Source organism: Salvelinus alpinus, chromosome 22, assembly GCF_045679555.1.
Source record: "Salvelinus alpinus chromosome 22, SLU_Salpinus.1, whole genome shotgun sequence".
NCBI lineage: Eukaryota > Metazoa > Chordata > Actinopteri > Salmoniformes > Salmonidae > Salvelinus > Salvelinus alpinus.
The window spans coordinates 12107473-12135471 of NC_092107.1; the positions used below are offsets into that span (position 1 = coordinate 12107473).

The 27999-nt window shown below is 43.9% G+C and overlaps 1 protein-coding gene across 1 annotated transcript; it reads right to left on the reverse strand.

Moving 5' to 3' along the window:
- Nucleotides 1–518: 518 nt before the first annotated feature.
- On the reverse strand, nucleotides 519–27989 carry LOC139549744 (proprotein convertase subtilisin/kexin type 7-like). Its single transcript, XM_071360459.1, has 16 exons — nucleotides 27882–27989; nucleotides 24899–25372; nucleotides 20620–20754; nucleotides 20055–20220; nucleotides 12828–12918; nucleotides 12553–12607; nucleotides 10656–10794; nucleotides 10475–10575; nucleotides 7434–7601; nucleotides 4397–4501; nucleotides 4114–4216; nucleotides 2007–2163; nucleotides 1695–1795; nucleotides 1461–1554; nucleotides 1180–1297; nucleotides 519–1044 (listed from the first exon to the last, which is right to left on the reverse strand). Exons 2-16 carry the CDS (start codon nucleotides 25310–25312, stop codon nucleotides 901–903), a joined length of 2091 nt encoding a protein of 696 aa, XP_071216560.1. The 5' UTR covers nucleotides 25313–25372; nucleotides 27882–27989; the 3' UTR covers nucleotides 519–900.
- Between the last annotated feature and the right edge of the window lie 10 nt (nucleotides 27990–27999).

Sequence of the window (27999 nt, forward strand, 5' to 3'; positions counted from 1 at the left end):
CAACGCTGATAAAAGGCCACAGGCTTGGGGCTCTGCAACGCTGATAAAAGGCCACAGGCTTGGGGCTCTGCAACGCTGATAAAAGGCCACAGGCTTGGGGCTCTGCAACGCTGATAAAAGTCCACAGGCTTGGGGCACTGCAACGCTGATAAAAGGCCACAGGCTTGGGGCACTGCAACGCTGATAAAAGGCCACAGGCTTGGGGCTCTGCAACGCTGATAAAAGGCCACAGGCTTGGGGCTCTGCAACGCTGATAAAAGGCCACAGGCTTGGGGCTCTGCAACGCTGATAAAAGGCCACAGGCTTGGGGCGCTGCAACGCTGATAAAAGGCCACAGGCTTGGGGCGCTGCAACGCTGATAAAAGGCCACAGGCTTGGGGCTCTGCAACGCTGATAAAAGGCCACAGGCTTGGGGCTCTGCAACGCTGATAAAAGGCCACAGGCTTGGGGCTCTGCAACGCTGATAAAAGGCCACAGGCTTGGGGCTCTGCAACGCTGATAAAAGGCCACAGGCTTGGGGCGCTGCAACGCTGATAAAAGGCCACAGGCTTGGGGCTCTGCAACGCTGATAAAAGGCCACAGGCTTGGGGCGCTGCAACGCTGATAAAAGGCCACAGGCTTGGGGCTCTGCAACGCTGATAAAAGGCCACAGGCTTGGGGCGCTGCAACGCTGATAAAAGGCCACAGGCTTGGGGAGCGATGGGTGGGCCCGTGAGATCACAGTTCCAGCCCACATAGTTCAGTCTCCAGTCCAGTTAAGTTTGCCCCACTGGGTTCACAGCAGGCCTAGACTGATGAACGGCGGGTGGGAGGTCGTAGAGGGAAGAGGACAGAGGTTTTCTCCAGTGTTATGTGGCAGCGTCTCCAGTGATGAGTCCAACACACACTGTTTTCTCCAGCTCAGAGCATCTCCAGCCCCCTGTGGGAGCCCCGCGTCCCCCTGTCCCACCAACACAGCCCTCTAAAGTCCAGGTTGGCCAGGGTCACCTCCAGGGTGTAGTACAGGGACCAGAAGAGAGCAAAGCAGCCCAGCAGTAGCAGAGACTACACAGAGACATGGTGATGGGAGAGGAAGTTACAAAATGAGGCATATATTGTGTGTGTGTGTGTGTGTGTGTGTGTGTGTGTGTGTGTGTGTGTGTGTGTGTGTGTGTGTGTGTGTGTGTGTGTGTAACATACCTTGAGGCTGCTGGATGTGAACGGGCTGACCGTCTCAGGGGGGATGTCCATGCCTGCAGGACAGGGCAGGGAGAAACTGCTGTCCAGATACTGCCCCCCCATAGCCTCCTCCACCACACTGTCAATCAAAACACACAACCAATCAATGCTCACATCCACTAAGGGAGCACCAATGACAAAACATCCCTTCCCTTTAAAAATACAGGATCCAGAAACAAATAATATATGTTCTATTTATATAACCCAGGCTGCTGTTTTAACAGTGGTGTGTGTCTCCTGACCTCTGTCTCTCCTTGACCTCTTCGAAGGACAGAGAGGAGCCGTACAGAGTGAGCTTCCAATGCTTCAGAGAGCCCAGGGGCAACGCAGGCTCTTCTAAAAGAAAGAAAGAGACAAAAGGACAAAGAGAGAAGGACAGAAGCACAGAGAGGGATGAATGAGCAGGAGAGAGCTCAGTGTAGATATGGTCTTGTAGTGGTCAGTGGCAGGCAAGTGAATGACAGACAGAGACTTACCCTTACTGTGGTCAGAGACTTGCAGCCTGTACTGGCCCTCGGCTCCCTCTCCCCAGCAGCGCACAGTGGAGAACGTCCAGTCTGAGTAACCCGAGGTATCCCTGGAGTAACACGCAACAGGACAGAGGCAAGGATACAAAAACAATGGCTGTTATATGTTATGCAAAGTTTAAGAGTAAAACTAAAACAAGCGTGTACATATCCGTGTGTGTACATCTGTTATTACTGCACTGTTGTAGCTAGAAACAAGCATTTTGACCAATACACTTTGATTTGATTTGTGTGCGTGCGTGCGTGCGTGCGCAAACTCACGTGTCCAGAGCACGGCGCGCCCCGATGAGCGAGGTCATTCCACTGGGGCAGAGCAGCACGATCTCCACGCTGCCACGGCGAGTATGGACCAGCGTCAAGGTGACAGACACGTGCTCCAAGGTCTGCATCCCTGACTGCCTGAGGTCAGCTGCAGTGACTGGGGTGAGAGGAGCACAGAGATCCTAATACATGGCTATATGTCCTTCTATAGGAATGGCAGAGTGAGGGTGGGAGCAGATGAGCCAATGAAAACTATAATAGTGAAGGGTCTGATGTGGATACGCGTGATTGACCTTTACTCTGGTAGCCCATAGGTCCAATCTTGTTTTCGCCTCTGTTCAATCTTGTTCCCCCCCAAAGCCTTCAACAGTTTCACTACACCATCCAAAGTGTAATGGCTCTCTTGCCTGATATTCTACAGCTAATTATTGTGAGGACTTCTGGTACTCACAAGTACAGTAAAACGTCCACCCACCCACCCCAGAGGAACACAGTATGTCTCAGTCCTAGAATATGCACAAAGAACAGACAGTTGTAGTCCCTCACAGTGGAGTCACCCTCTTCCCTTTCTCTTCTGGATTCCTGACCTGCAGCAGCAGTGTACTGTAATTCACTGGCATTTCCTCAGCCCCTGTTTGCTAATGGGCCTTAATGATCCACTACCATGTAGGGAAAAACACTTCCCGGGGCCAAGGAAGGAGATGAAGAGGGAGGGATATACAAAGGTGTGGAGGGAGAGAGACTGGTGGTGAAGGGGGGTAGAGTGTATAGGGGTAGAGCAGGATGTTGGGAGGGGGAAAAGGACTTCTTGGATTCCAGCCATCTTCTTCCAAACATACAGGACTGGACTCGTAAGAGTTCCTCAGAAACCCTCCCACACAGACAGTGACCTGTCATGAGAATCTCACTCGTGATTTTGGCTGCATCCCATTGAGACACACGTTACCATACATATTTGCATGACTTTTGATCAGAGCGCTATGAGCCCAGTAGCGCACGATAAGAAAAGAGTGCCATTTGGGACGCACAGTTTGAAATGGCAGAGGTTTTAATCAACGCTGGCCTGGCATGCACCCCATACATTCCTCTCCTGACATTTAGAGCAAACATCTCAGACATTTGAAACCTTTTTGAACTTTTAATGACTATTTTTCTTTTCAGTAACAACACGTCCCTATCTTTCGGGAATCTAACGTTTGGGACTGAACATTGGAACTCTAGTCTTCCGTTTTCTCATGGGAAGGAACGAGTGCTCATACTAACCGCTGGACCTTAAGCTAACGGACCGGCCAAAACACATAGCAACAAGGACAACAAATAGCCTAGCGATAGAGTAGTTTAACATAACAACCTGCTTCATGTGTCTTTGGGAATAACCAAAACTAGCTTACTTTTCAATGAATGGAAAAATGATTTCCATGTATAAATGCAAAGTTGATTTGCATCTCGAATTTCATTATTTCAAAACAGATGTTTCACTTGGACTAAAACATTTAACCTTTGTCAGCAACTCTTCCTCTGCTTTGTCCTTAGAAACCCTAGTCACGTGAGACTGCACACACACACACACACACACACACACACACACACACACACACACACACACACACACACACACACACACACACACACACACACACACACACACACACACACACACACACAGCTGTGCTGTAGCAGTGAAACACACTGCTCCTGACCTCAGATCAGGCAACACACATACGCTGGGCCAGGAGGCCACAGGGAGGCTAGAAAAGAGGGAAGAAGAGAGAGGGAGGGAGGAGGAAGGAAGGAATACAGATATCTCTGCTGTGATGTCACTGTGTGTGTCAGAGAGGGAGAGGAAGAGAGAGAGATACAGAGAAAGAGAGGGAAGGGGTGTTCTCTCCTCCATAGTTTAGTCAGTGTGCCCAGTGACAGAGAGACTCTGAAGAACATTGCCTAATAAGGGCAGACTGCTGATTGCCTGTTGGGAGGGTCTCTCTGGAGAGCACTGACAGAGAGAAGAGAAACAGCAAATACTCAGACTTGCATTTTACGAGACTCGCTTGGTTGATCACTCTTTCTCTCACACACACACACACACACACACACAAACTCTACCAACCGTTCCAGGTTAGGTTGAGTTGCTCCGGATAGGCTGGGACAAGAGCCTCCTCCTTCAGCACTGGGCTCTGATAGGACACTAGGAATGGCACCATCTCCCACACCTGATTAATAAACACACACAAAAAACACACTTTCCACATGTATACCTTCAGTCTTTTTTAAATGAGCAGAATATTGACTTAGCTGAAATAAAATCCCAACCAATACTGTATCAGTAGTGTAGTTGGTTAAGCTTGACATTAGTGTGCTGCTGAGACATCAGGAAGTGAGTGAGGTGGTACCTTGGCAGCGTTGACCAGCCGCCAGGCGTTGAGCAGGCCGAAGCCGTGCTGGTGACTGTGGTGGAAGCCCGCTCCATTGATTTTCCAGTCCCCTTGCACATCATACTACAGAAACACACACACTCTCAATTAGGAACTGTATGTGCCTGCGTAGCAGTGATTAATGATACAGTACAACAAGGTGAGTCATACAGTGAGGTCCAAAAGTAATGGGACAGTGACAGTTTTTTTTATTTCTCTTTGTACTCCAGCACTATGAGGTTAAAGTGCAGACTGTTCATTTTAACAGTACTTTTTGGTACATAGAGGACCATTTTAGAGGACCAAAAGTATTGGGACAAATATCATACCCCCCAAAATGTCTAACCTCCCGTTATTGTAATGGTGAGAGGTTAGCATGTCTTGGGGTTATGATATTTGTGCCTCTGTAGCTTTCGCACTCGTCATTATCCACGATTCATTCAGGATTATCCGTAATCATGGTAGCATCCATATTAATGTAGAAGTATTCTTATTTACAATAAAAGTGACTCCAAAATGACACAATACATTATTTACCATTCATTTCTATTGGGCACAAAATAAACTGAAACAACCAAAACAAACAGCAAATGCATCCTACAAGTTTGTAGAGTCACAAGCTTCATTACGTGCTATGAATATGCGACCAAATACTAAACTTTTGACGACTTTAATAAACATATACACTGAGTATACCAAACATTAGGAACACCTTCCTAATATTGAGTTGCACCCCCCCTATTCCCTGAGAACAGCCTCAATTCGTCGGAGCATGGCCTCTACAAGGTGTCGAAAGCGTTCCACATGGATGCCGGCCCATGTTGACTCCACAGTTGTGTCAAGTTGGCTGGATGTCCTTTGGGTGGTGGAACATTCTTGAGATACACAGGAAACTGTTGTGTGTGAAAAACCCAGCAGCGTTGCAGTTCTTGACACAAACCGGTGCGCCTGGCACCTACTACCATACCCCGTTCAAAGGCACTTAAATCTTTTGTCTTGGCCATTCACCCTCTGAATGGCACACATACACAATCCATGTCTCAATTGTCTCAAGGCTTAAAAATCCTTCTTTAACCCGTCTCCTCCCCTTCATCTACACTGATTGAAGTGGACTTAACAGGTGATATCGATAAGGGATCATAGCTTTCACCTGGGTTCACCTGGTCAGTCTGTCATGGAAAGAGCAGGTGTTCTTAATGTTTTATACACTCAGTGTAAATTAATTTGTCCCTATAAAATGGGGGGACTATGTTGGAAAAGTACAGCAATTTCTAAATGGTTCACCTGAATTGGATGAAAATACCCTCAAATTAAAGCACTTTAACACAGTCATTGTATCATTCCAAATCCAAAGTGCTGGCGTACAGAGCCAAAACAACAAAAGTTGTGTCACTGTCCCAATACTTTTGGACCTCACTGTATGTCTGAAGTGTGCTTCAGAGGGCATGTAGGTGACGATGTCACTTTGTAGTCATGTACAGTACCAGTCAAAAGTTTGGACACACCTACTCATTCCAGGGTTTTTCTTTATTCTACAATATAGAAAATAGTCAAACTAATAGTGATGACATAAAAACTATGAAATAACACATATGGAATCATGTAGTAACCAAAATATTGTTAAACAATTTAAGAAATGTTATATTTGACATTCTTCAAAGTAGCCACCCTTTGCCTTGATGACAGCTTTGCACACTCCTGGCATTCTCTCAACCAGCTTCATGAGGCAGTCACTTGGAATGCCTTTCAATTAACAGGTGTGCCTTGTTAAAAGTTCATTTGTGGAATTTCTTTCCTTCTTAATGCGTTTGAGCCATTCAGTTGTGTTGTGACATGGTAGGGGTGGTATACAGAAAATAGCCCCATTTGGTAAAAGACCAAGTCAAATAAGCAAAGATAAATAACAGTCCATCATTACTTCAAGACATGAATGTCAATCAATTTAGAACATTTCAAGAACTTTCTTCAAGTGCAGTCGCAAAAACCATCAAGCGCTATGATAAAACTGGCTCTCATGAGGACCGCCACAGACCCAGAGTTACCTCTGCTGCAGAGGATAAGTTGATTAGAGTTACCAGCCTCAGAAATTGCAGCCCAAATAAATGCTTCAGAGTTCAAGTAACAGACACATCTCAACATCAACTGTTCAGAGACTGTGTGAATCAGGCCTTTATGGTCGAATTGTTGCAAAGAAACCACTACTAAAGGACACCAATAAGAAGAAGAGACATGCTTGGGCCAAGAAACATGAGCAATGGACATTAGAGCGGTGGAAATCTGTCCTTTGGTCTGATGAGCCCAAATTTCAGATTTTTGGTTCAAACTGCTGTGTCTTTGTGAGATGCAGAGTAGGTGAACAGATGATCTCTGCATGTATAGTTCCCACCGTGAAGCATGGAGATGGTGTGGGGGGCTTTGCTGGTGACAATGTCAGTGATTTATTTAGAATTCAAGGCACAATTAACCATCATGGCTACCACAGCATTCTGCAGCGATACGCCATCCCATATGATTTGTGCTTAGTGGGACTATCATTTGATTTTCCAACAGGACAATGACCCAACACACCTCCAGGCTGTGTAAGGGCTATTTGACCAAGAAGGAGAGTGATGGAGTGCTGCATCAGTTGATCTGGCCTCTACAATCACCCAACCTCAACCCAATTGAGATGATTTGGGATGTTGGACCGCAGAGTGAAGGAAAAGCAGCCGACAAGTGCTCAGCATATCTGGGAACTCCTGCAAGACTGTTGGAAAAGCATTCCAGGTGAAGCTGGTTGAGAGAACGCCAAGAGTGTGCAAAGCTGTCATCAAATATAAAATATAACTTGATTGAGACTTTTTTGGTTACTACATGATTCCATATGTGTTTTGATGTCTTCACTATTATTCTACAATGTAGAAAATAGTAAAAATAAAGAAAAACTCTTTAATAGATGTGTCCAAACTTTTGATTGGTACTGTACCTGTGTGGCTGTGTAGGTGTTGATGTCACTCTGTTGTCATGTATATTGTACCTGTGTGGCTGTGTAGGTGATGATGTGCTGCACGTCTCTCCAGGTGAGACAGGGCCGGACCTGCAGCATCAGAGCCACCATGCCAGCCGCCAGGGGTGCCGCCGCCGAGGTGCCCGTGTGTCCGTCAGTACAGCCCGTGCCCTGCTGCAGTGACCAGTCTGACGTCACCTACACAGTACACACACAGACACAGAGAAGAGTCATAAACATATATACGAATCTCACACGCTATTACAAACAGTCAGTTGTAAGGAGCTATGCGACGACAAGGGAGGAAGAGGGAAAAGCCAGAAAAGATGGAGAGTTGGAGGGGCTGAACGAGGAGAAAAAGTAGAGAGAAGTGCTAAAACAGACAGGAAGTGGTGAAAGAGGGAGAAAGATTGATAGGAATACAGGGACAGAGAGAAAAGGGCTGCTGATGGATTCACTGGTAAACATGATCTCTGACATGCTTCATACCTGCATACCAACATAGATCCCCCAGCCCTTCCCAATTGAGAGAAATTACTATGGTTGCGTCCCATTTGACAGCCTATTCCCTATAGGACTTCAGTGGAAAATACCCTGGATAGTCCATGGGTTCAATATTTGACGTAAACAAAGAGAGAATAACGTACAAGCTCTGTGATGCGTGTAGAGTTTTGGGTTAGAGTATAGCGTGGATTGTTGCATATGTAGTAGCTTATGAGCATAATATGCATGACAGTTATGCTATTCAAATATGGTCCCAAATGGCGCCCTATTCCCTATATAGGTTTATATATGAACGCAGCTTCCACTGTATTGAAGCCATCGGACGCTGTATATAATAGCGCCTTGTGCTTTATTACGGGTGATGGGTTCCGTACACATCATTGCATTTTGTTTCAGAATGTGGGCTGGCTCTCCTTGAAGTCTCGTAGATCGATGCATTGCGCTTTGTTTTGTCTATAAAGCCCTCTTGCATAAACTTCTGCCATACCTTACCTCATTGTGAACCTATAGATGTACGGGCTACCGGACACGGTGCTCAGGTATGGCGGACTCTGGAGATCCCTTCCAGCTCCACTGTGTTGGGCAGATCTGCTTTTAGGTTTATTTGCACCTTACATGTGGAATGATCTACAATACACTTTCAAAATCGGAGGAATTGGTGCCTCTAGGGCATTTCAGACAGTTGTTAGGGGATCTTTGTACTGGAAAATGTCTGTTTTTTTATGATTGTGTTTTGCTTTTCGTGTATTGTTGTGCATGATAATCTGTATTTTAATGTTTGTATATGAATGTGTAGTTTGATGTGTATTGTGGTGCTATACAGGACTCATCTGGAAAAGAGACCGTGGTCTCAGCTCCCTGTCAAAATAATGGTTCAATAATATTAAATATATAATGCACTATAAAAGGAAATGGGGAGCCATTTGTGACGCAACCATGCAGGACAGATCCAGACCATGCAGACAGTGCTGTCTAAACAGCTCGTCTCCTAGAGGAGTAAGGGACCTCTCTGGAGCGCTGGTCCCAGACACATAGCTAGGGGGTGTTTGATCCTAGGTGACGACAGGCCTGGTCGGACACAGAGAGGAGAAACAGTCTGACAGGAACACTACAGGCTCTCTGCTGTGGCGGGAAAGAGACGGAGGAAGAATCCACAGACATATGTCAACTAGAATGCCTGCTCTCATTTAAAGCAGCTGTCAAAGCCATGAAAGCACAGAGCGGAGGAGAGAGCTCAGACTTCAGCACTGCTCAACATCAAATGGGACCCGTGTGTTGGGAAATGGTGCATAGCAGTGGTGGCAGTGCAGCATAGCACATGGTAGCTAGAAGTGGTTGTGCTGGTGGGTGGATACAGTGGCGGTATCCCAAACGCCACCCTGTTCCGTGTATAGTGCACTACTGATCAAAAGCAGTGCTCTATATAGGGAATAGTGTGCCATGTGGGATACAAACAGTATGTGCAGAGCACTTGTGCGACAGGGTAGAAAAACCACTTGGCCTGTGTATTTGGCTTTTCAGGAAGTCCCGGATGCCGGTTGAGGGTTTTGGCACAGGGCTTACATCACCGGGCCAAACCATGTCACCCAGGAGATGGCAACAAACAGCAGCAAACAGAGAGCTTTGCCTTACAGCTCTCCTCTCTAGCTTCCCATCTCCTTTGCCCTTGCTCAAAACACACCATCATTGAACGCAAAATGCATCATACCGGCTGTATTTCTGTATTTTGAAAGTTAAGCAATCTTGAAAACTTGATTGCGGACATGCAAAACATTCTGGGACTATATCAACAATGGACTAATGAAACAAACACCAAAATATATTTTTTGGGGTGGTTTTCCTTTAACTCACTAGCCATCAATGTGTCCTCTCTACCTCACTCAAAGATGTCTGATTGGCACAGTACAGTATCATCTGTCATCATCCGACTGTTCAACTTTCTCAATCTATGTCTTAAGGGCCTAGGCACAACAAGTCTTTGTAAGGGGGATTCCATTGGTACCGTGGTGCAGTTCACTGCAGGTGAGAATGCAGGACCAAACACAGGAAAAGCACCAGAGGTGCGCAGTATTATTGTCTGTTTGACAGAGCATTTGATGAAATGCACGCAGTATAACTTGGTATCTCTGAGACATTCTGTAAGAAGCAGCGTATTTATGAGCACATCCGATGCATGTTAGGGGAGAGGGGGGCTGGGATATAGGCTATGGAAAATTGCCTATTCACGTCAGAGTTAGAGTGGCTATTGCGCTGTTTACCCCTGCATGTTGTTGGAAAACCAAAGCGAAAGCAATATTAAGTTTGGTACACACAAGTTATGCTTCTTGATAATCATAGATAGAAAAATGCTCGCATTAAATCCCCGATAAACCATGGAATTGCATGAACACGTGGTAGTTTAGGCATTTTAGTTTGTTTGACATTTGGCAATGTGAACCCAAACGGACCAAATGGAGAAAAAAAATACAATGTAACAAATAACCGAACTTGGATTCAAACTATAGCTCAGAACCATGTGTGAAAACTCCCTCGAAATGGTGTGTGTGTTACTAGCAGTACAGACTCACAATACTACGCAGCGTTCTGCCCCCACTGCTGAAGGTGACAGCCAGCATGGAGGCACACTCCTCAGCATAGAAGGGCATCTTCCCTTCCTCATTTACTGCTCCTACAAGAGACACACACACACGGTTAGAAACATTCAACACACAGACACAGAGACAGACAACATTGCTCCTATTCACTGACCAATGGTAACAGTGTAGATTGAGTTAGCATAGCCATCGTAGTTGCAGTTGTCCTCGTACTGGCCCCCGTTGCCACTGGCGACGACAAAGATACTGCCAAAGCCCCGTCTGCCAGCAATCACTCCGTGCTGCAGCGCCGCCTACAGGCCAAACAAGGAAACATTTGCTTCAGTTAGTCACGCCTAGTAACTTCTTGCACTCAGACTAATACAGCCAACCAGAGTACATAGCAGCAATCACAGGCCTAGTCATACCTGAATATTCAATATTGAGTATACAAAACATTTTCCATGACATATACTGACCAGGTGAATCCAGGTGAAAGCTATGATCCCTTATTGATGTCACTTGTTAAATCCACTTCAAATCAGTGTAGATAAAGGGGAGGAGACGGGTTAAAGAAGGATTTGAAAGCCGTGAGACATGGATTGTGTATGTGTGCCATTCAGGGGTGAAGGGGAAAGACAAAGGATTTAAGTGCCTTTGAACGGGGTATGGCAGTAGGTGCCAGGCGCACCATTTTGTGTCAAGAACTGCAACGCAGCTGGGTTTTTCATGCCCAACAAATTCCCATGTGTATCAAGAATGGTCCACCACCCAAAAGATATCCAGCCAACTTGACACAACTGTGGGAAGCATTGGAGTCAACGTGGGCCAGCATCCCTGTTGAACGCTTGACACATTGTAGGGTCCATGGAAGGTGTTTCTAATGTTTGGTATAGTCAGCGTATGTCATTATAATCCTATCCTGTGTGTATACCGCCATTCTTAGGTTTGTGAAAAGCTGGAAGCCGCAGCTAGCACAAATTTCTATTAGACCATGAGGACTGGCTGAGGGGATTTGGTGGTTCTGATTCATTTCCACAGTGCCTGCCAACGCCATTCAGGGAGTGAGGCACACCTAGGAAACGAACATGACCAGAAAAAGCCAGACACTTTGTCTCAAGTCAGAGTGTGTGTGTATATGTGCATGTACGTGTGTAAGGGATGTGTTTTCTTTTTTTTGTTGTCTCATAAGACACTCACACAAACCGTGCCCTTTAGAGAGCAACAGTATACTGCCCTCTGCTGGTACCGAAGAGTGGTGCAGAAATGCATTTCTATAAGGAGACTAGGGCTGCGTTTCAAACTCATCAAAGACACACCCTCCTCCACTTACCCTCGCCGTCACCATCTTGGACGTCAGTCCAAACAAGGGAAGTTCGCAAAGTAAGCCCCTCAGCCCTCGTTTTTGATCGCGTTTGCGAGTGTACAATTATGTTCACTTCAGGGCCGGAAACGCCCCATAATTCAATTCGCGATGAATGTAAATCCACTAAGACTTAATAACTGAACGTCAATATGGAGAAGTCAACATACAAGTGTAAGTAAAAACGAATGTAAATAAGTTAGAAATTGTGCTACTAATGCACATGACGGCACAAACACGTCTCGCAAAAGTAATGTTTTTGTTTGGTTAGCTTTTGGAAATTGTAGAAATAAAACATTTTCCTTCTTCAGAAGTTCCAGCTAGGCAGGCTAACGTTAGTTAGGTCATTAATTTGCTAGCTATCATACAGTAGACATATATTAAGAATTATATAGTTAATATAAGTAGACATGCAATCATAATTGACTGTAGCGCATATAAACACCCACAAGCTACCGGTGGATGAAAAAAAACAATCATCGCGGGATGAAGGAGTGACAAATTTCTGGGCAAGGGTGGTCCATTTAAAAATCATTCCTTCCTCCCTCGCACCTTGACCTGCAAGTGTAAACTCGTCAGACGTCATCAGAAGTGTCCACTTAATTTGAGGGCTGAGGGTGTGTCTTAAGTGTTTGGAATGCAGCCTAGGACTGGCAAAACGTGTTAGAAATGGGTTGTGTGTAGTAACGTATGTTGTATCCACGCTAACCTTGCCCAAGGGGTGTGGTCCATCGACAGTGCGGCCATCATCGTCAGGACCCCAACTGAGGAGGAAAGGGAAGAGAGCACAGTTGAGTCAGACACATTTTTCCTACAGCCATTAAAGAGCAGCAGAGGAAAAATCTAGAGAGAGGCATTTCTTTATAACCACGCTTAGAGCTGTGGTTGGCTGTATATTCCGGTTAATATTTTGCTTTATGCTGAGATTATAAGCAAACCAAGCATGTTCAGAGTCCTGTGAGGCTGAGCTGCTCGCTGTTGTACCTGCAGCTGTAGACGTCGTTGATCTGGTAGTGCTTGTTGAAAGCCACCGCCTCCATACTGTCTGTGAGCGGACCATCCAGGACTCTGATACCTGAACAGACAAAACATGACGTGAAGAAAGGACTTCAAAACATACAAATCTGATAGCAACAAACTACACCAAACTAGGGCCATGACAGTTTGCTCAGCACCTAACCAGACCAGGGTTGTATTCACTAGGGTTGATTTAAGCATTTCTCAGTATTTGGTATTCAGCCGTACCTTATGCAGGTGCGCAGCGAGCTCTTTGGGAGTGGCTCCTTTACACGCACTGAATACAATTAATTAAACTGCTGAAAACCCTCCCACTTGCTGGCCAACAGATTTCCTCATGGAATTTTTATACTATGGGGTTTTCAGCACATTTATCTAAAGCCATCCCTTTAAATACGGTGTACCTTTAATTAGAATTTTTTCGACAGACAATATAATATATAGAGAACGGGTTCAGAATATTAGGGATCAATAAAATAAAGACATTTAAATATATGCTTATTTGTCTCCGTTTCAGCAACAAATTTGTAGATTTTAAAACACTGATCTTGTAGATAATTTAGGGTTATGAAAGTATTTATGAATCATAAAAAATAGGTTTGGAGAGCCTTTACGCACAAAATATATTGATGAATGAAAAAAACTGTGGTTTGACTCATCATGAAAGTTGCCATATTCAAATTGATCAAGCCATAAAATATTGGAAGGTGAGAAAAGTGTACAATAGGGGTTGAACAATAGCTCGAGAAATCTACCCTACTAATAATGGAACTGTATGACAACGATCCAGTTGTCGTGAACCGTGCACCAGGCTCACACTGATAAGTGTGGTATGAGTTCCATAAATGATTCAAATAGGCCAGGATTTCGGGACCCCAAGGGGTGCAACGTTTTGATTTTTGCCCTAGCACTACACAGCTGGTTCAAATAATCAACTAATCATCAAGCTTTGGTCATTTGAGTCAGCTGTGTAGTGTTAAGGCAAAAAACTAAACGTGCACCCCTTGATGTCCGGTGAACCGAGTTTGGGAAACCCTGAAATAGGCTACCATGTCCCAAACTATTGCACAGCGTTAGCCTAAAATGTTCCACTATTGCTAGCAATCCTCAGGAACAACTACACAGACATGACAGAGGAAAGAAAGGTAAGCAGAACGGAATGATGCAAAATGTAGACCACAAATTGAAGGAAACTAACACTAAAAAGTTAGTTATAAATGTATGTGGGAATTACTGACAGTGGCTACCGATAGTGGCTAATATTTAGAATGATACAAAAAAAAATGTAATGGAGAAAAGCCTGGACATATGATTAAAACATTCTAGAGGACATAAATAAACTCAGTAGGTTTGATGCTACAGAAGCAAATAGCTTGGGTGTATAGGACATCCGTTAATCAAAATGTATTGTCACAGCGATTTATAGCCTACATCACAGTGGAAAAGAGGCCGAAATACATGTCACGTTGATATTATTTTCAGTTTGCTTCCATGACTGGTTTCACATTCGTCTCTAGCGATCATAAGGAAAACTAAGCTAAAATCAAATACAATTTTATTGGTCACATACACATATTTAGCGGATGGTATTGCGGGTGTAGCGAAATGCTTGCTAAACAATTGCCATTTGTAATTAAAATCCCCTTTTCCAAACGAATACTCATTTAACTAAAGTTGAAGTCGGAAGTTTACATACACCTTAGCCAAATACATTAAACTCAGTTTCACAATTCCTGACATTTAATCCTTGTAAAAATTCCCTGTCTTAGGTCAGTTAGGATCACCACTATTTTAAGAATGTGAAATGTCAGAATAATAGTTGAGAGAATGATTCATTTCAGCTTTCATTTCTTTCATCACATTCCCAGTGGGTCAGAAGTTTACATACACTCAATTAGTAACTGAGTCAGGTTTGTAGGACTCCTTGCTCTCACACCCTTTTTCAGTTCTGCCCACAAATGTTCTATAGGATTGAGGTCAGGGCTTTGTGATGGCCACTCCAATACCTTGACTTTGTTGTCCTTAAGCCTTAAACTCATTTGCAACCAAGCTTTAACTTCCTGATGTCTTGAGGTGTTACTTCAATATATCCACAATTTTCTTTCCTCATGATGCCATGCAAATTTCTTTTGAGCTTCTAGTCATGAAATCTATGCAGCCTACTCAATCACTTTTTATAGCTACTGTTTACAGGCCTCCTGGGCCATATACAGCGTTCCTCACTGAGTTCCCTGAATTCCTATCGGACCTTGTAGTCATAGCAGATAATATTCAAATTTTTGGTGATTTTAATATTCACATGGAAAAGTCCACAGACCCACTCCAAAAGGCTTTCGGAGCCATCATCGACTCAGTGGGTTTTGTCCAACATGTCTCTGGACCTACTCACTGCCACAGTCATACTCTGGACCTAGTTTTGTCACATGGAATAAATGTTGTAGATCTTAATGTTTTTCCTCATAATCCTGGACTATCGGACCACCATTTTATTACGTTTGCAATCGCAACAAATAATCTGCTCAGACCCCAACCAAGGAGCATCAAAAGTCGTGCTCTAAATTCTCAGACAACACAAAGATTCCTTGATGCCCTTCCAGACTCCCTCTGCCTACGCAAGGACGTCAGAGGACAAAAATCAGTTAACTGAGGAACTCAATTTAACCTTGCGCAATACCCTAGATGCAGTTGCACCCCTAAAAACTAAAAACATTTGTCATAAGAAACTAGCTCCCTGGTATACAGAAAATAACCGAGCTCTGAAGCAAGCTTCCAGAAAATTGGAACGGAAATGGCGCCACACCAAACTGGAAGTCTTCTGACTAGCTTGGAAAGACAGTACTGTGCAGTATCGAAGAGCCCTCACTGCTGCTCGATCATCCTATTTTTCCAACTTAATTGAGGAAAATAAGAACAATCCGAAATTTCTTTTTGATACTGTCGCAAAGCTAACTAAAAAACAGCATTCCCCAAGTGAGGATGGCTTTCACTTCAGCAGTAATAAATTCATGAACTTCTTTGAGGAAAAGATCATGATCATTAGAAAGCAAATTACGGACTCCTCTTTAAATCTGCGTATTCCTCCAAAGCTCAGCTGTCCTGAGTCTGTACAACTCTGCCAGGACCTAGGATCAAGAGAGACACTCAAGTGTTTTATTACTATATCTCTTGACACAATGATGAAAATAATCATGGCCTCTAAACCTTCAAGCTGCATACTGGACCCTATTCCAACTAAACTACTGAAAGAGCTGCTTCCTGTGCTTGGCCCTCCTATGTTGAACATAATAAACGGCTCTCTATCCACCGGATGTGTACCAAACTCACTAAAAGTGGCAGTAATAAAGCCTCTCTTGAAAAAGCCAAACCTTGACCCAGAAAATATAAAAAACTATCGGCCTATATTGAATCTTCCATTCCTCTCAACATTTTTTGAAAAAGCTGTTGCACAGCAAATCACTGCCTTCCAGAAGACAAACAATGTATACGAAATGCTTCAGTCTGGTTTTAGACCCCATCATAGCACTGAGACTGCACTTGTGAAGGTGGTAAATTACCTTTTAATGGCATCAGACCGAGGCTCTGCATCTGTCCTCGTGCTCCTAGACCTTAGTGCTGCCTTTGATACCATCGATCACCACATTCTTTTGGAGAGATTGGAAACCCAAATTGGTCTACACGGACAAGTTCTGGCCTGGTTTAGATCTTATCTGTCGGAAAGATATCAGTTTGTCTCTGTGAATGGTTTGTCCTCTGACAAATCAACTGTACATTTCGGTGTTCCTCAAGGTTCCGTTTTAGGACCACTATTGTTTTCACTATACATTTTACCTCTTGGGGATGTAATTCGAAAACATAATGGTAACTTTCACTGCTATGCGGATGACACACAGCTGTACATTTCAATGAAACATGGTGAAGCCCCAAAATTGCCCTCGATAGAAGCCTGTGTTTCAGACATAAGGAAGTGGATGGCTGAAAACGTTCTACTTTTAAACTCGGACAAAACAGAGATGCTTGTTCTAGGTCCCAAGAAACAAAGAGATCTTCTGTTGAATCTGACAATTAATCTTGATGGTTGTTAAGTCGTTTCAAATAAAACTGTGAAGGACCTCGGCGTTACTCTGGACCCTGATCTCTCTTTTGACGAACATATCAAGACTGTTTCAAGGACAGCTTTTTCCCATCTACGTAACATTGCAAAAATCAGAAACTTTCTGTCCAAAAATGATGCAGAAAAATTTATCCATGCTTTTATTACTTCTAGGTTAGACTACCGCAATGCTCTACTTTCCGGCTACCCGGATAAACTTCAGTTAGTGCTAAATATGGCTGCTAGAATCCTGACTAGAACCAAAAAAATGTATCATATTACTCCAGTGCTAGCCTCCCTACACTGGCTTCCTGTTAAGGCAAGGGCTGATTTCAAGGTTTTACTGCTAACCTACAAAGCATTACATGGGCTTGCTCCTACCTATCTTTCCGATATGGTTCTGCCGTACATACCTACATGTACGCTACGGTCTAAAGACGCAGGCCTCCTAATTGTCCCTAGAAGACTCATCTCTTCAGTGGGTCATATGATTGAGTGTAGTCTGGCCCAGGAGTGTGAAGGTGAACGGAAAGGCTCTGGAGCAACGAACCGCTCTTGCTGTCTCTGCCTGGCCGGTTCCCCTCTTTCCACTGGGATTCTCTGCCTCTAACCCTATTACAGGGGCTGAGTCACTGGCTTACTGGTGCTCTTTCATGCCGTCCCTAGGAGGGGTGCGTCACTTGAGTGGGTTGAGTCACTGACGTGATCTTCCTGTCTGGGTTGGCTTGGCGGAGATCTTTGTGGGCTATACTGGGCCTTGTCTCAGGATGGTAAGTTGGTGGTTGAAGATATCCCTCTAGTGGTGTGGGGGCTGGGCTTTGGCAAAGTGGGTGGGGTTATATCCTTCCTGTTTGGCCCTGTCCGGGGGTATCATCGGATGGGGCAACAGTGTCTCCTGACCCCTCCTGTCTCAGCCTCCAGTATTTATGCTGCAGTAGTTTATGTGTCGGGGGGCTAGGGTCAGTTTGTTATATCTGGAGTACTTCTCCTGTCTTATCCGGTGTCCTGTGTGAATTTAAGTATGCTCTCTCTAATTCTCTCTTTCTTTCTCTCTCTCGGAGGACCTGAGCCCTAGGACCATGCCTCAGGACTACCTGGCCGTGCATGATGACTCCTTGCTGTCCCCAGTCCACCTGGCCGTGCTGCTGCTCCAGTTTCAACTGTTCTGCCTGCGGCTATGGAACCCTGACCTGTTCACCAGATGTGCTACCTGTCCCAGACCTGCTGTTTTCAACTCTCTAGAGACCGCAGGAGGGGTAGAGATACTCTTAATGATCGGCTATGAAAAGCCAACTGACATTTACTCCTGAGGTGCTGACTTGCTGCACCCTCGACAACTACTGTGATTATTATTATTTGACCATGCTGGTCATTTATGAACATTTGAACATCTTGGCCATGTTCTGTTATAATCTCCACCCGGCACAGCCAGAAGAGGACTGGCCACCCCTCATAGCCTGGTTCCTCTCTAGGTTTCTTCCTAGGTTTTGGCCTTTCTAGGGAGTTTTTCCTAGCCACCGTGCTTCTACACCTGCATTGCTTGCTGTTTGGGGTTTTAGGCTGGGTTTCTGTACAGCACTTTGAGATATCAGCTGATATACGAAGGGCTATATAAATACATTTGATTTGATCTAGTTTGTGAAGTGCACCAGTCCCTCCTGCAGCAAAGCACCCCAACAACATGATGCTGCCACCCCGCGCTTCACGGTTGGGATGGTGTTCTTCAGCTTGCAAGCCTCCCCCTTGTTCCTCCAAACATAACGATGGTCATTATGGCCAAACAGTTCTATTTTTGTTTCACCAGACCAGAGGACATTTCTTCTAAAGTACAACCTTTGTCCCCATGTGCAGTTGCAAACCGTAGTCTGGCTTTTTTATGGCGGTTTTGGGGCAGTGGCTTCTTCCTTGCTGAGCGGCCTTTCAGATTATGTCGATATAGGACTCATTTTACTGTGGATACAGATACTTTTGTACCCGTTTCTTCCAGCATCTTCACAAGGTCCTTTGCTGTTGTTCTGGGATTGATTTGCACTTTTCGCACCAAAGTACGTTCATCTCTAGGAGAGAACGCGTCTCCTTCCTGAGCGGTTTGACGGCTGCGTGGTCCCATGGTGTTTATACTTGCGTACTATTGTATGTACAGATGAACGTGGTACCTTCAGGCGTTTGGAAATTGCTCCCAAGGATGAACCAGACTTGTGAAGGTCTACAAAAAAAATTTCTGAGGTCTTTGCTGATTTCTTTTGATTTTCCAATGATGTCAAGCAAAGAGGCACCGAGTTTGAAGGTAGGCCTTGAAATACATCCACAGGTACACCGTCAATTAGCCTATCAGAAGCTTCTAAAGCCATGACATCATTTTCTGGAAGTTTCCAAGCTGTTTAAAGGCATAGTCAACTTAGTGTATGTAAACTTCTGATCCACTGGAATTGTGATACAGTGAATGATAAGTGAAATAATCTGTCTGTAAACAATTGTGGGAAAAATTACTTGTGTCATGCACAAAGTAGATGTCCTAACCGACTTGCCAAAACTATAGTTTGTTAACAAGAAATTTGTGGAGTGGTTGAAAAACGAGTTTTAATGACTCCAACCTAAGTGTATGTAAACTTCCGACTTCAACTGTAGCCCTTATCAATTATACATTACCATGCATGGAGAATGGTGTCATTACTATTGGAAATAGATATTTTTCTACTTGGAATCGACAGGTGCTCAACATTAGTCATGGTTTCCTTGCGCGTAAAGGTGGTGGAATTATAAGGGAATTAAGTCAAGGTCAGAATACGGTGTACACCTCTGGCACCTCAATTTCTATGATATCCACCCCAAACGTTTAGCTGGCTGTCACATGCGTTCAAGATCAGAATACTCGTAGAGAGAAAAGTTCAATTTATGCGCGCCTATCTTGGGTCTGAATTCCCCCCTAGGCACCAAACTGAAGAAAAGGACAAACAGAGAGGTACTACCTGATCTTGTCCAAAAAGCAACACAAATGTTCATTTTCCGTGCAAAACTATTTACTAAGGTGTGCACTAATGAATACAACCCTGTAAAATCTTCTGACGGTTACCATAACCATGCTTTCCAAACACACAATGTACCTGCCACTTTACTGCCATAGGCCACGCCCACAGCGCAGAAGCTGTTGTTGGAGACAGCGGCGATCTCCCCAGCGCAGCGCGTGCCATGGTGGTTGTCACTGCGGGCGTCCGGGTGGGGCATGGGGTCTGGGTCATTGGAGTTCAAGTCATAACTGCCCTCTGGACTCTAAAGGGACAGAACGAAGCACGAGAACATTTGTATTTGTCAAGAATAAAGCATGTGAGAATATGAATTTGGAAAAGAACATACTACATGAAGACATCAGCAAAAAGCTTTAAAAAGAAACAAAGTAACTAATTATGCTCCCAGAAATGTTACGGCACACTGTGCCTTCTTCGGTGCACTGAACCCTAACCCTGAAGAAGTGTGCCGGAACGTTGGTTGCGATACCCATAAAATATTTGGGAGCATAATTAGAGTCTGTGACCTACTTTCTTTTTATAGTTTACTCTCCGTAAGTCATAACCTCTACAAAACACTTTGGGGTGTGCGTCAGCTTACCCATTTTAATAGTAAAAAGCTTCAAAAGGAAATAGGCCTAGATGTGGCCAGTATGAAACTCACATAGTTTGGCTGAATGTCCTGGAGGGTGTGCTGAACCCCATCGTCCACAACCACCACTGTCACCCCTGTCCCTGTGATGTTGTGCTCCCATACACCAGTCACATTGATGTCCATGCCCACCCTGACATCGTTGTGCTGCGGGTGGGTGGAGAGGAGGAGAAGAGCAGGGAAGTGACAAAGGTTACAGAGTTGAAGATATTGTTTGCAAATGAGGAATGAAAATAAACGTGGCATATAACCGACAGTTTAAAAAGTACTGTGCATTCTTACAGATCTGAATATTCTATAGGCTATAAGTGTGCAGTAAGTAGATCTGAATATTATATAGGCTATAAGTGTGCAGTAAGTAGATCTGAATATTATATAGGCTATAAGTGTGCAGTAAGTAGATTTGAATATTCTATACGTGTGTAGTAAGTAGATTTGAATATTCTATAGGCTATATGTGTGCAGTAAGTAGATTTGAATATTCTAAGTGTGTAGTAAGTAGATTTGAATATTCTATAGGCTATATGTGTGCAGTAAGTAGATTTGAATATTCTATAGGCTATATGTGTGCAGTAAGTAGATTTGAATATTCTATAAGTGTGTAGTAAGTAGATTTGAATATTCTATAGGCTATATGTGTGCAGTAAGTAGATTTGAATATTCTATAGGCTATATGTGTGCAGTAAGTAGATTTGAATATTCTATAAGTGTGTAGTAAGTAGATTTGAATATTCTATAGGCTATATGTGTGCAGTAAGTAGATTTGAATATTCTATAGGCTATATGTGTGCAGTAAGTAGATTTGAATATTCTATAAGTGTGTAGTAAGTAGATTTGAATATTCTATAGGCTATATGTGTGCAGTAAGTAGATTTGAATATTCTATAGGCTATATGTGTGCAGTAAGTAGATTTGAATATTCTATAAGTGTGTAGTAAGTAGAGGTCGACCGATTAATCGGAATGGCCGATCTCAAGTTTTCATAACAATCGGAAATCGGTATTTTTGGGCGCCGATTTTTTAATTTTTTTAATAAATACCTTTATTTAATCTTTATTTAACTAGGCAAGTCAGTTAAGAACACATTCTTATTTTCAATGACGGCCTAGGAACGTTCTGCCTCGTTCAGGGGCAGAACGACAGATTTTTAACCTTGTCAGCTCGGGGGTCCAATCTTGCAACCTTACAGTTAACTAGTCCAATGCTCTAACACCTGATTACATTGCACTCCACGAGGAGCCTGCCTGTTAGCGAATGCAGTAAGCTAAGGTAAGTTGCTAGCTAGCATTAAACTTATCTTATAAAAAACAATCAATCAATGACTGTCATTGCTCCAATGTGTACTTAACCATAAACATCAATGCCTTTCTTAAAATCAATACACAAGTATATATTTTTAAACCTGCATATTTAGCTAAAAGAAATACAGGTTAGCAGGCAATATTAACCAGGTGAAATTGTGTCATTTCTCTTGCGTTCATTGCACGCAGAGTCAGGGTATATGCAACGGTTTGGGCCGCCTGGCTCTTTGCGAACTAATTTGCCAGAATTTTACGTAATTATGACAACATTGAAGGTTGTGCAATGTAACAGGAATATTTAGACTCATGGATGCCACCCGTTAGATAAAATACGGAACAGAATAAACGTTTTGTTTTCGAGGTGATAGTTTCCGGATTAGTCAAAGGTATATGGTTTAGAGAGAAATAGTCGACGTGTTATAATTCCTGTAATAACTTGCGGCTGAATTTGAAAGGGGTTCCTTCGTTATTTTACTGTTCATGTCTTCCATAGAAAATGTCTTGATCTACTTCAAATAATGTCTGTGTTTCGTGCAGGCTTAAACCGCCTCGACGTTTTGATACCCGTGTAAATCTCACTAGGATAAGGTAACGTTTGTCAACATATTTTCATAAATCCAGTCTACAATTTTTTTTATCTTCGCTTATATTTAGCCAATATTGATCAGAGTTACCTTGTCCTATGGATATCTACACAGTTATAAAATTGGCACGGTGATGTAAGCCTACACGAAACACAGACCTTATTTTAAGTGAATCTAAAAAATATCCTATGGAATAAATGAAGGAACCGCTTTTCAGATTTTGCTAGAAGGTGTCATGGGAATTATGACTCGCACTTTGGTTGTCAATTCTTACCATGCCCATTATTAAAATAGGATTTCCTGCATATAGAAATTAAAGTTTTTGTTTTCAACATTCATCACAGGTAACTTAAACTCTATTTTTATTCAAACAGTTGAGAGTATTTGTCTCCTAAGCAGACTCTTCAGTATCATTGTCACTTCAGAGCTGTGTGCGTGTGTGTATGTATGTATGTATGTATTATATTAAGTTAAAATAAGTGTTCATTGTTCATTCAGTATTGTTGCAATTGTCATTTTTACAAAAATGTGTGTGTGTGTATGATATATACACTGCTCAAAAAAATTAAGGGAACACTAAAATAACACATCCTAGATCTGAATGAATGAAATATTCTTATTAAATACTTTTTTCTTTACATAGTTGAATGTGCTGACAACAAAATCACACCAAAAATTATCAATGGAAATCAAATTTATCAACCCATGGAGGTCTGGATTTGGAGTCACACTCAAAATTAAAGTGGAAAACCACACTACAGGCTGATCCAACTTTGATGTAATGTCCTTAAAACAAGTCAAAATGAGGCTCAGTAGTGTGTGTGGCCTCCACGTGCCTGTATGACCTCCCTACAACGCCTGGGCATGCTCCTGATGAGGTGGCGGATGGTCTCCTGAGGGATCTCCTCCCAGACCTGGACTAAAGCATCCGCCGACTCCTGGACAGTCTGTGGTGCAACGTGGCGTTGGTGGATGGAGCGAGACATGATGTCCCAGATGTGCTCAATTGGATTCAGGTCTGGGGAACGGGCGGGCCAGTCCATAGCATCAATGCCTTCCTCTTGCAGGAACTGCTGACACACTCCAGCCACATGAGGTCTAGCATTGTCTTGTATTAGGAGGAACCCAGGGCCAACCGCACCAGCATATGGTCTCACAAGGGGTCTGAGGATCTCATCTCGGTACCTAATGGCAGTCAGGCTACCTCTGGCGAGCACATGGAGGGCTGTGCGGCCCCCCAAAGAAATGCCACCCCACACCATGACTGACCCACCGCCAAACCGGTCATGCTGGAGGATGTTGCAGGCAGCAGAACGTTCTCCACGGCGTCTCCAGACTCTGTCACGTCTGTCACATGTGAGTGTGAACCTGCTTTCATCTGTGAAGAGCACAGGGCGCCAGTGGCGAATTTGCCAATCTTGGTGTTCTCTTGCAAATGCCAAACGTCCTGCACGGTGTTGGGCTGTAAGCACAACCCCCACCTGTGGACGTCGGACCCTCATACCACCCTCATGGAGTCTGTTTCTGACCGTTTGAGCAGACACATGCACATTTGTGGCCTGCTGGAGGTCATTTTGCAGGGCTCTGGCAGTGCTCCTCCTTGCACAAAGGCGGAGGTAGCGGTCCTGCTGCTGGGTTGTTGCCCTCCTACGGCCTCCTCCACGTCTCCTGATGTACTGGCCTGTCTCCTGGTAGCGCTTCCATGCTCTGGACACTACGCTGACAGACACAGCAAACCTTCTTGCCATAGCTCGCATTGATGTGCCATCCTGGATGAGCTGCACTACCTGAGCCACCTGTGTGGGTTGTAGACTCCGTCTCATGCTACCACTAGAGTGAAAGCACCGCCAGCATTCAAAAGTGACCAAAACATCAGCCAGGAAGCATAGGAACTGAGAAGTGGTCTGTGGTCACCACCTGCAGAACCACTCCTTTATTGGGGGTGTCTTGCTAATTGCCTATAATTTCCACCTGTTGTCTATTCCATTTGCACAACAGCATGTGAAATTTATTGTCAATCAGTGTTACTTCCTAAGTGGACAGTTTGATTTCACAGAAGTGTGATTGACTTGGAGTTACATTGTGTTGTTTAAGTGTTCCCTTTATTTTTTTGAGCAGTGTATATATTATTCTTTCTTTTTTTTTTAATTTTATATAAATCGGCCGATTAATCAGTATCGGCTTTTTTTGTCCTCCAATAATCGGTATCGGTATCGGCATTGAAAAATCATAATCGGTCGACCTCTAGTAGTAAGTAGATTTGAATATTCTATAGGCTGTGTGCAGTAAGTAGATTTTAATATTCTATAGGCTATATGTGTGCAGTAAGTAGATCTGAATATTGCTTAGCTATGAAACAGTTCTGAAGAAAAATAAAGAAGAAGACAGATTAGGCCTAATTCTCACCAGGTGCCACTGTAATGGGTATCTGGGGTCATTGAAGGCTATTGCCCTCTTGGAGCGGCTGAGGACCTGCTCCTGGGAGTGCCAGAGCACATGAGGGTGGGCTGCCAGCACGTCCCCCGGCCTGCCCTCCTCCTCAGGCCCGGCACAGAGCAGGTAGTGGCCCTCCAGCTGCCCTATCTGTCCCCTGTTCTCCAGGCCAGCCTGCTCAGCCACCCTGCTGGCCAGCTCGTGAAGGGTGGAGCCTTCAGCCTCCAGCAGCTCTGAGTCTGTGTGCAGCCGGACGGCCCAGGACTGGCCCGGCCCACAGGAGGGAGGAGGAGCCGGGGGAGGGGCGGACATGTGGAAGGTATGAACAGTCAGGCGGAGCATAGGGGTCAGGCCCAGGAGGAGCAGGAACAAGGGGGGTGACCCCATGGCAACACAGGCACGTGCTCAACGCAAGTTCTGCTCCGCCTCCACATTAGGACCTGCAGCCTGAGGAGACAGGGTGGTGAGGAGGGGTAGAGAAAGTAGCTGGACACACAGAAGAGGGAGAGATGGCTCCACTGCAGTGTGGCATTCAAAAGGCAGTAGCGAGATTTCACAACAACAGACCAGTTCTCATATTCAACAGCCCTCAAAGTAATGCACTGGTACACACCCTCCATTGGCACACTGTTCATATCAGAACTCCAGCCAATCACGGCACCAGGCCTATATAACATTGTGCTGTTACTGACACTGGAGAAGCGGACGGTACGTGTTTTACCATATCCATGTGACACTATGATCCTGCTAATGATAGGCTAGTCTAACCACAGAATACAAGGACAACTCCATGTAGCATATGAATCAACTCAAGTTCTACAAAATGCCAAAGCCATTGTGACCAATGCATATTTTGCCGAGTATTGACATGCCCCTTTTCTCTGTTAGGAAAGAATAGGACTATAACCTGACTAAGAGAACCATGCGTGTTACATTTACATTTACATTTAAGTCATTTAGCAGACGCTCTTATCCAGAGCGACTTACAAATTGTTATTCATATTACAGCGCACACAGACTTGTCATGACACGAATTCACACAAATTGTGTTGTTTCTGACTGTGGACAGAGGCCACTTGAACCCACATGTTGTGAAGCTTGTAAATTAAGATAGGAGAATCTAGCGAAAAGCAGAATAAACTAGACTACATCAACAAAGGGAAAGACTCAGATTTTCATTTCTGGGTGGTTCGACCAGTTCAACATGTTATTCCGAGGACATCAACACTAGGGCAGGGATAGCCCATGCATAACTACCTTTGGTGCTTATTTGTTAAAGTGTTGTCACTGAAAAATACTGTGCTAAAACCGCTTAAAAACAGCGTAAAGTAAGTGTATATTTTGCATTTGTGAAATGATTGTGTTATTAAAGGGCTTTATGTTTCAAGAACCGTACCGCAATTGAGAATCGATTCACGTTTAGATGGGAGCATTTGGCAGTTTTGGCTGCCAGAGCCAATTTGCCTCCAAACAGAACACGTAAGGTCCTTGGACTATTAGGCTCTTTTAGTCCAGGGTTTCCCCAACCCTCGCTTCCTCCCCCCTATACGTTTTACATTTTTGTTTTAACCAAAGATTATAGATGTACAGACAATATACATGTATCTCCACCCTAACAATGGGCGTCGTTGTCCACAAAGCAGCATAGTAGGCTGTCTAGCTCCCGCCTATCCTTTCTTTGGATTGAAGGATCACATTACTGTAGTCCTATTTTTTACCATTCGATGAGGGTTGTTGACATTAACCGCCTGAATTCAATGGAGAGTGGCTATGCTACTAGTCTCATTCCATGAATATGCATAGCCATTTTAAGACAACTTGCCGGGATGTCACATGTCCTACTTATCAGTACACGCTTAACTCCAGCATTACAAAACCTCTGATCAAAAATAAACCTCATGTAGCAAATAAGCCATACATTTTATTTGTTAACCATATTCAACACTCATTGACCTCCATACAAAAACACCACTTGCTGGTGGGAGACAGATTTTCCGCAGAGTTGTGCCTCTCTTCGTCTTTGATTTAACTCTAAACTGCCACACCTGATTCAATTAGTCAACTAATCATCACGGCTTTGACTAATTGAATCTGGTGTGCCAATGTAGGGTTAAAACTAAAATGTGAAACATCTGTATGGGCCAAGGAGAGGTTGGGGAAACCCTGCTTTTGTCCATTATTGTGCTAGGACAGGCTTTCCCAAACTTTCCCCCAGGGTGCACATTTTGTTTTTTCCCGAGCACTACACAGCTGATTCAAATAACCAACTCATCATCAAGCTTTGATTATTTGAATCAGCTGTGTAGTGTTAGGGCAAAAACCAAAACATGTATCCAGGGCGGGCCGAGTTTAATAACACTGTCCCTGCGCAGGGTTTCCCAATCAGTACAGTAGTCGGGGAAAACGTAGTATGGATATCAATGTTGATAGATTCAGAAATTAACAAAGACATGTTTGTTAGCTAACGTTAACTATGTGAAGTTGTGTGTTAGGCCTACTTCTACTAAACTAACTCCCAACTTCAGATGTAATTAACTTGACATATCTAACGTTTGTTAGCTAACGTTAGATGCATTAATATAAAACCCCACTTTTGTTTCGGGCGTGTAAGTTGGCTCGCTGTACAGTAATGTAGGCTAGCTAACTACCAACGTTATAGGAGCTAGTTAGTTACAGCAGTTTGGAAGCTCATTTTATAACACGACTGCGACAAACGAAATAGCGAAACGCATTGCTAACTATATATTTTTATTCGACAGCTAGATATGTAAATAGCCAGAACTCCTTAGTTCATCTGATAGCTTGCTAATTAGCTACGCTCGCTATAAACGGACAGTATGGCTGACAAACAGCAAGCCAGCTAACGACGTGAAATAGCCATTGTCAGCTAGTCCTCAACACGCAAGCAAGTACTATAGTCACATGGCTAAATGTCATACTGATTTATGTATTTTACCTTTTCGTCGACGTCTTTATTCTGCCGTTTATTTGTGGACTACAATTTCATCTACGATAGCTGAGACTGTAGTTTCCGTAATGTCGTCACTTCCGCAACAACTTATTTTTAATTTTTA

What these genes read in the sequence shown, in the direction of transcription:
- LOC139549744 (XM_071360459.1), bottom strand. Translation starts at nt 25,312, where the DNA reads ATGGGGTCACCCCCCTTGTTCCTGCTCCTCCTGGGCCTGACCCCTATG. An exon ending in GCGCGCCGTGCTCTGGACAC is followed by an intron (nt 1,796 to 2,006) that starts GTGAGTTTGCGC and finishes GTGTTACTCCAG; the next exon opens with GGATACCTCGGGTTACTCAG. An exon ending in TCACATCCAGCAGCCTCAAG is followed by an intron (nt 1,045 to 1,179) that starts GTATGTTACACA and finishes GTCTCTGTGTAG; the next exon opens with TCTCTGCTACTGCTGGGCTG.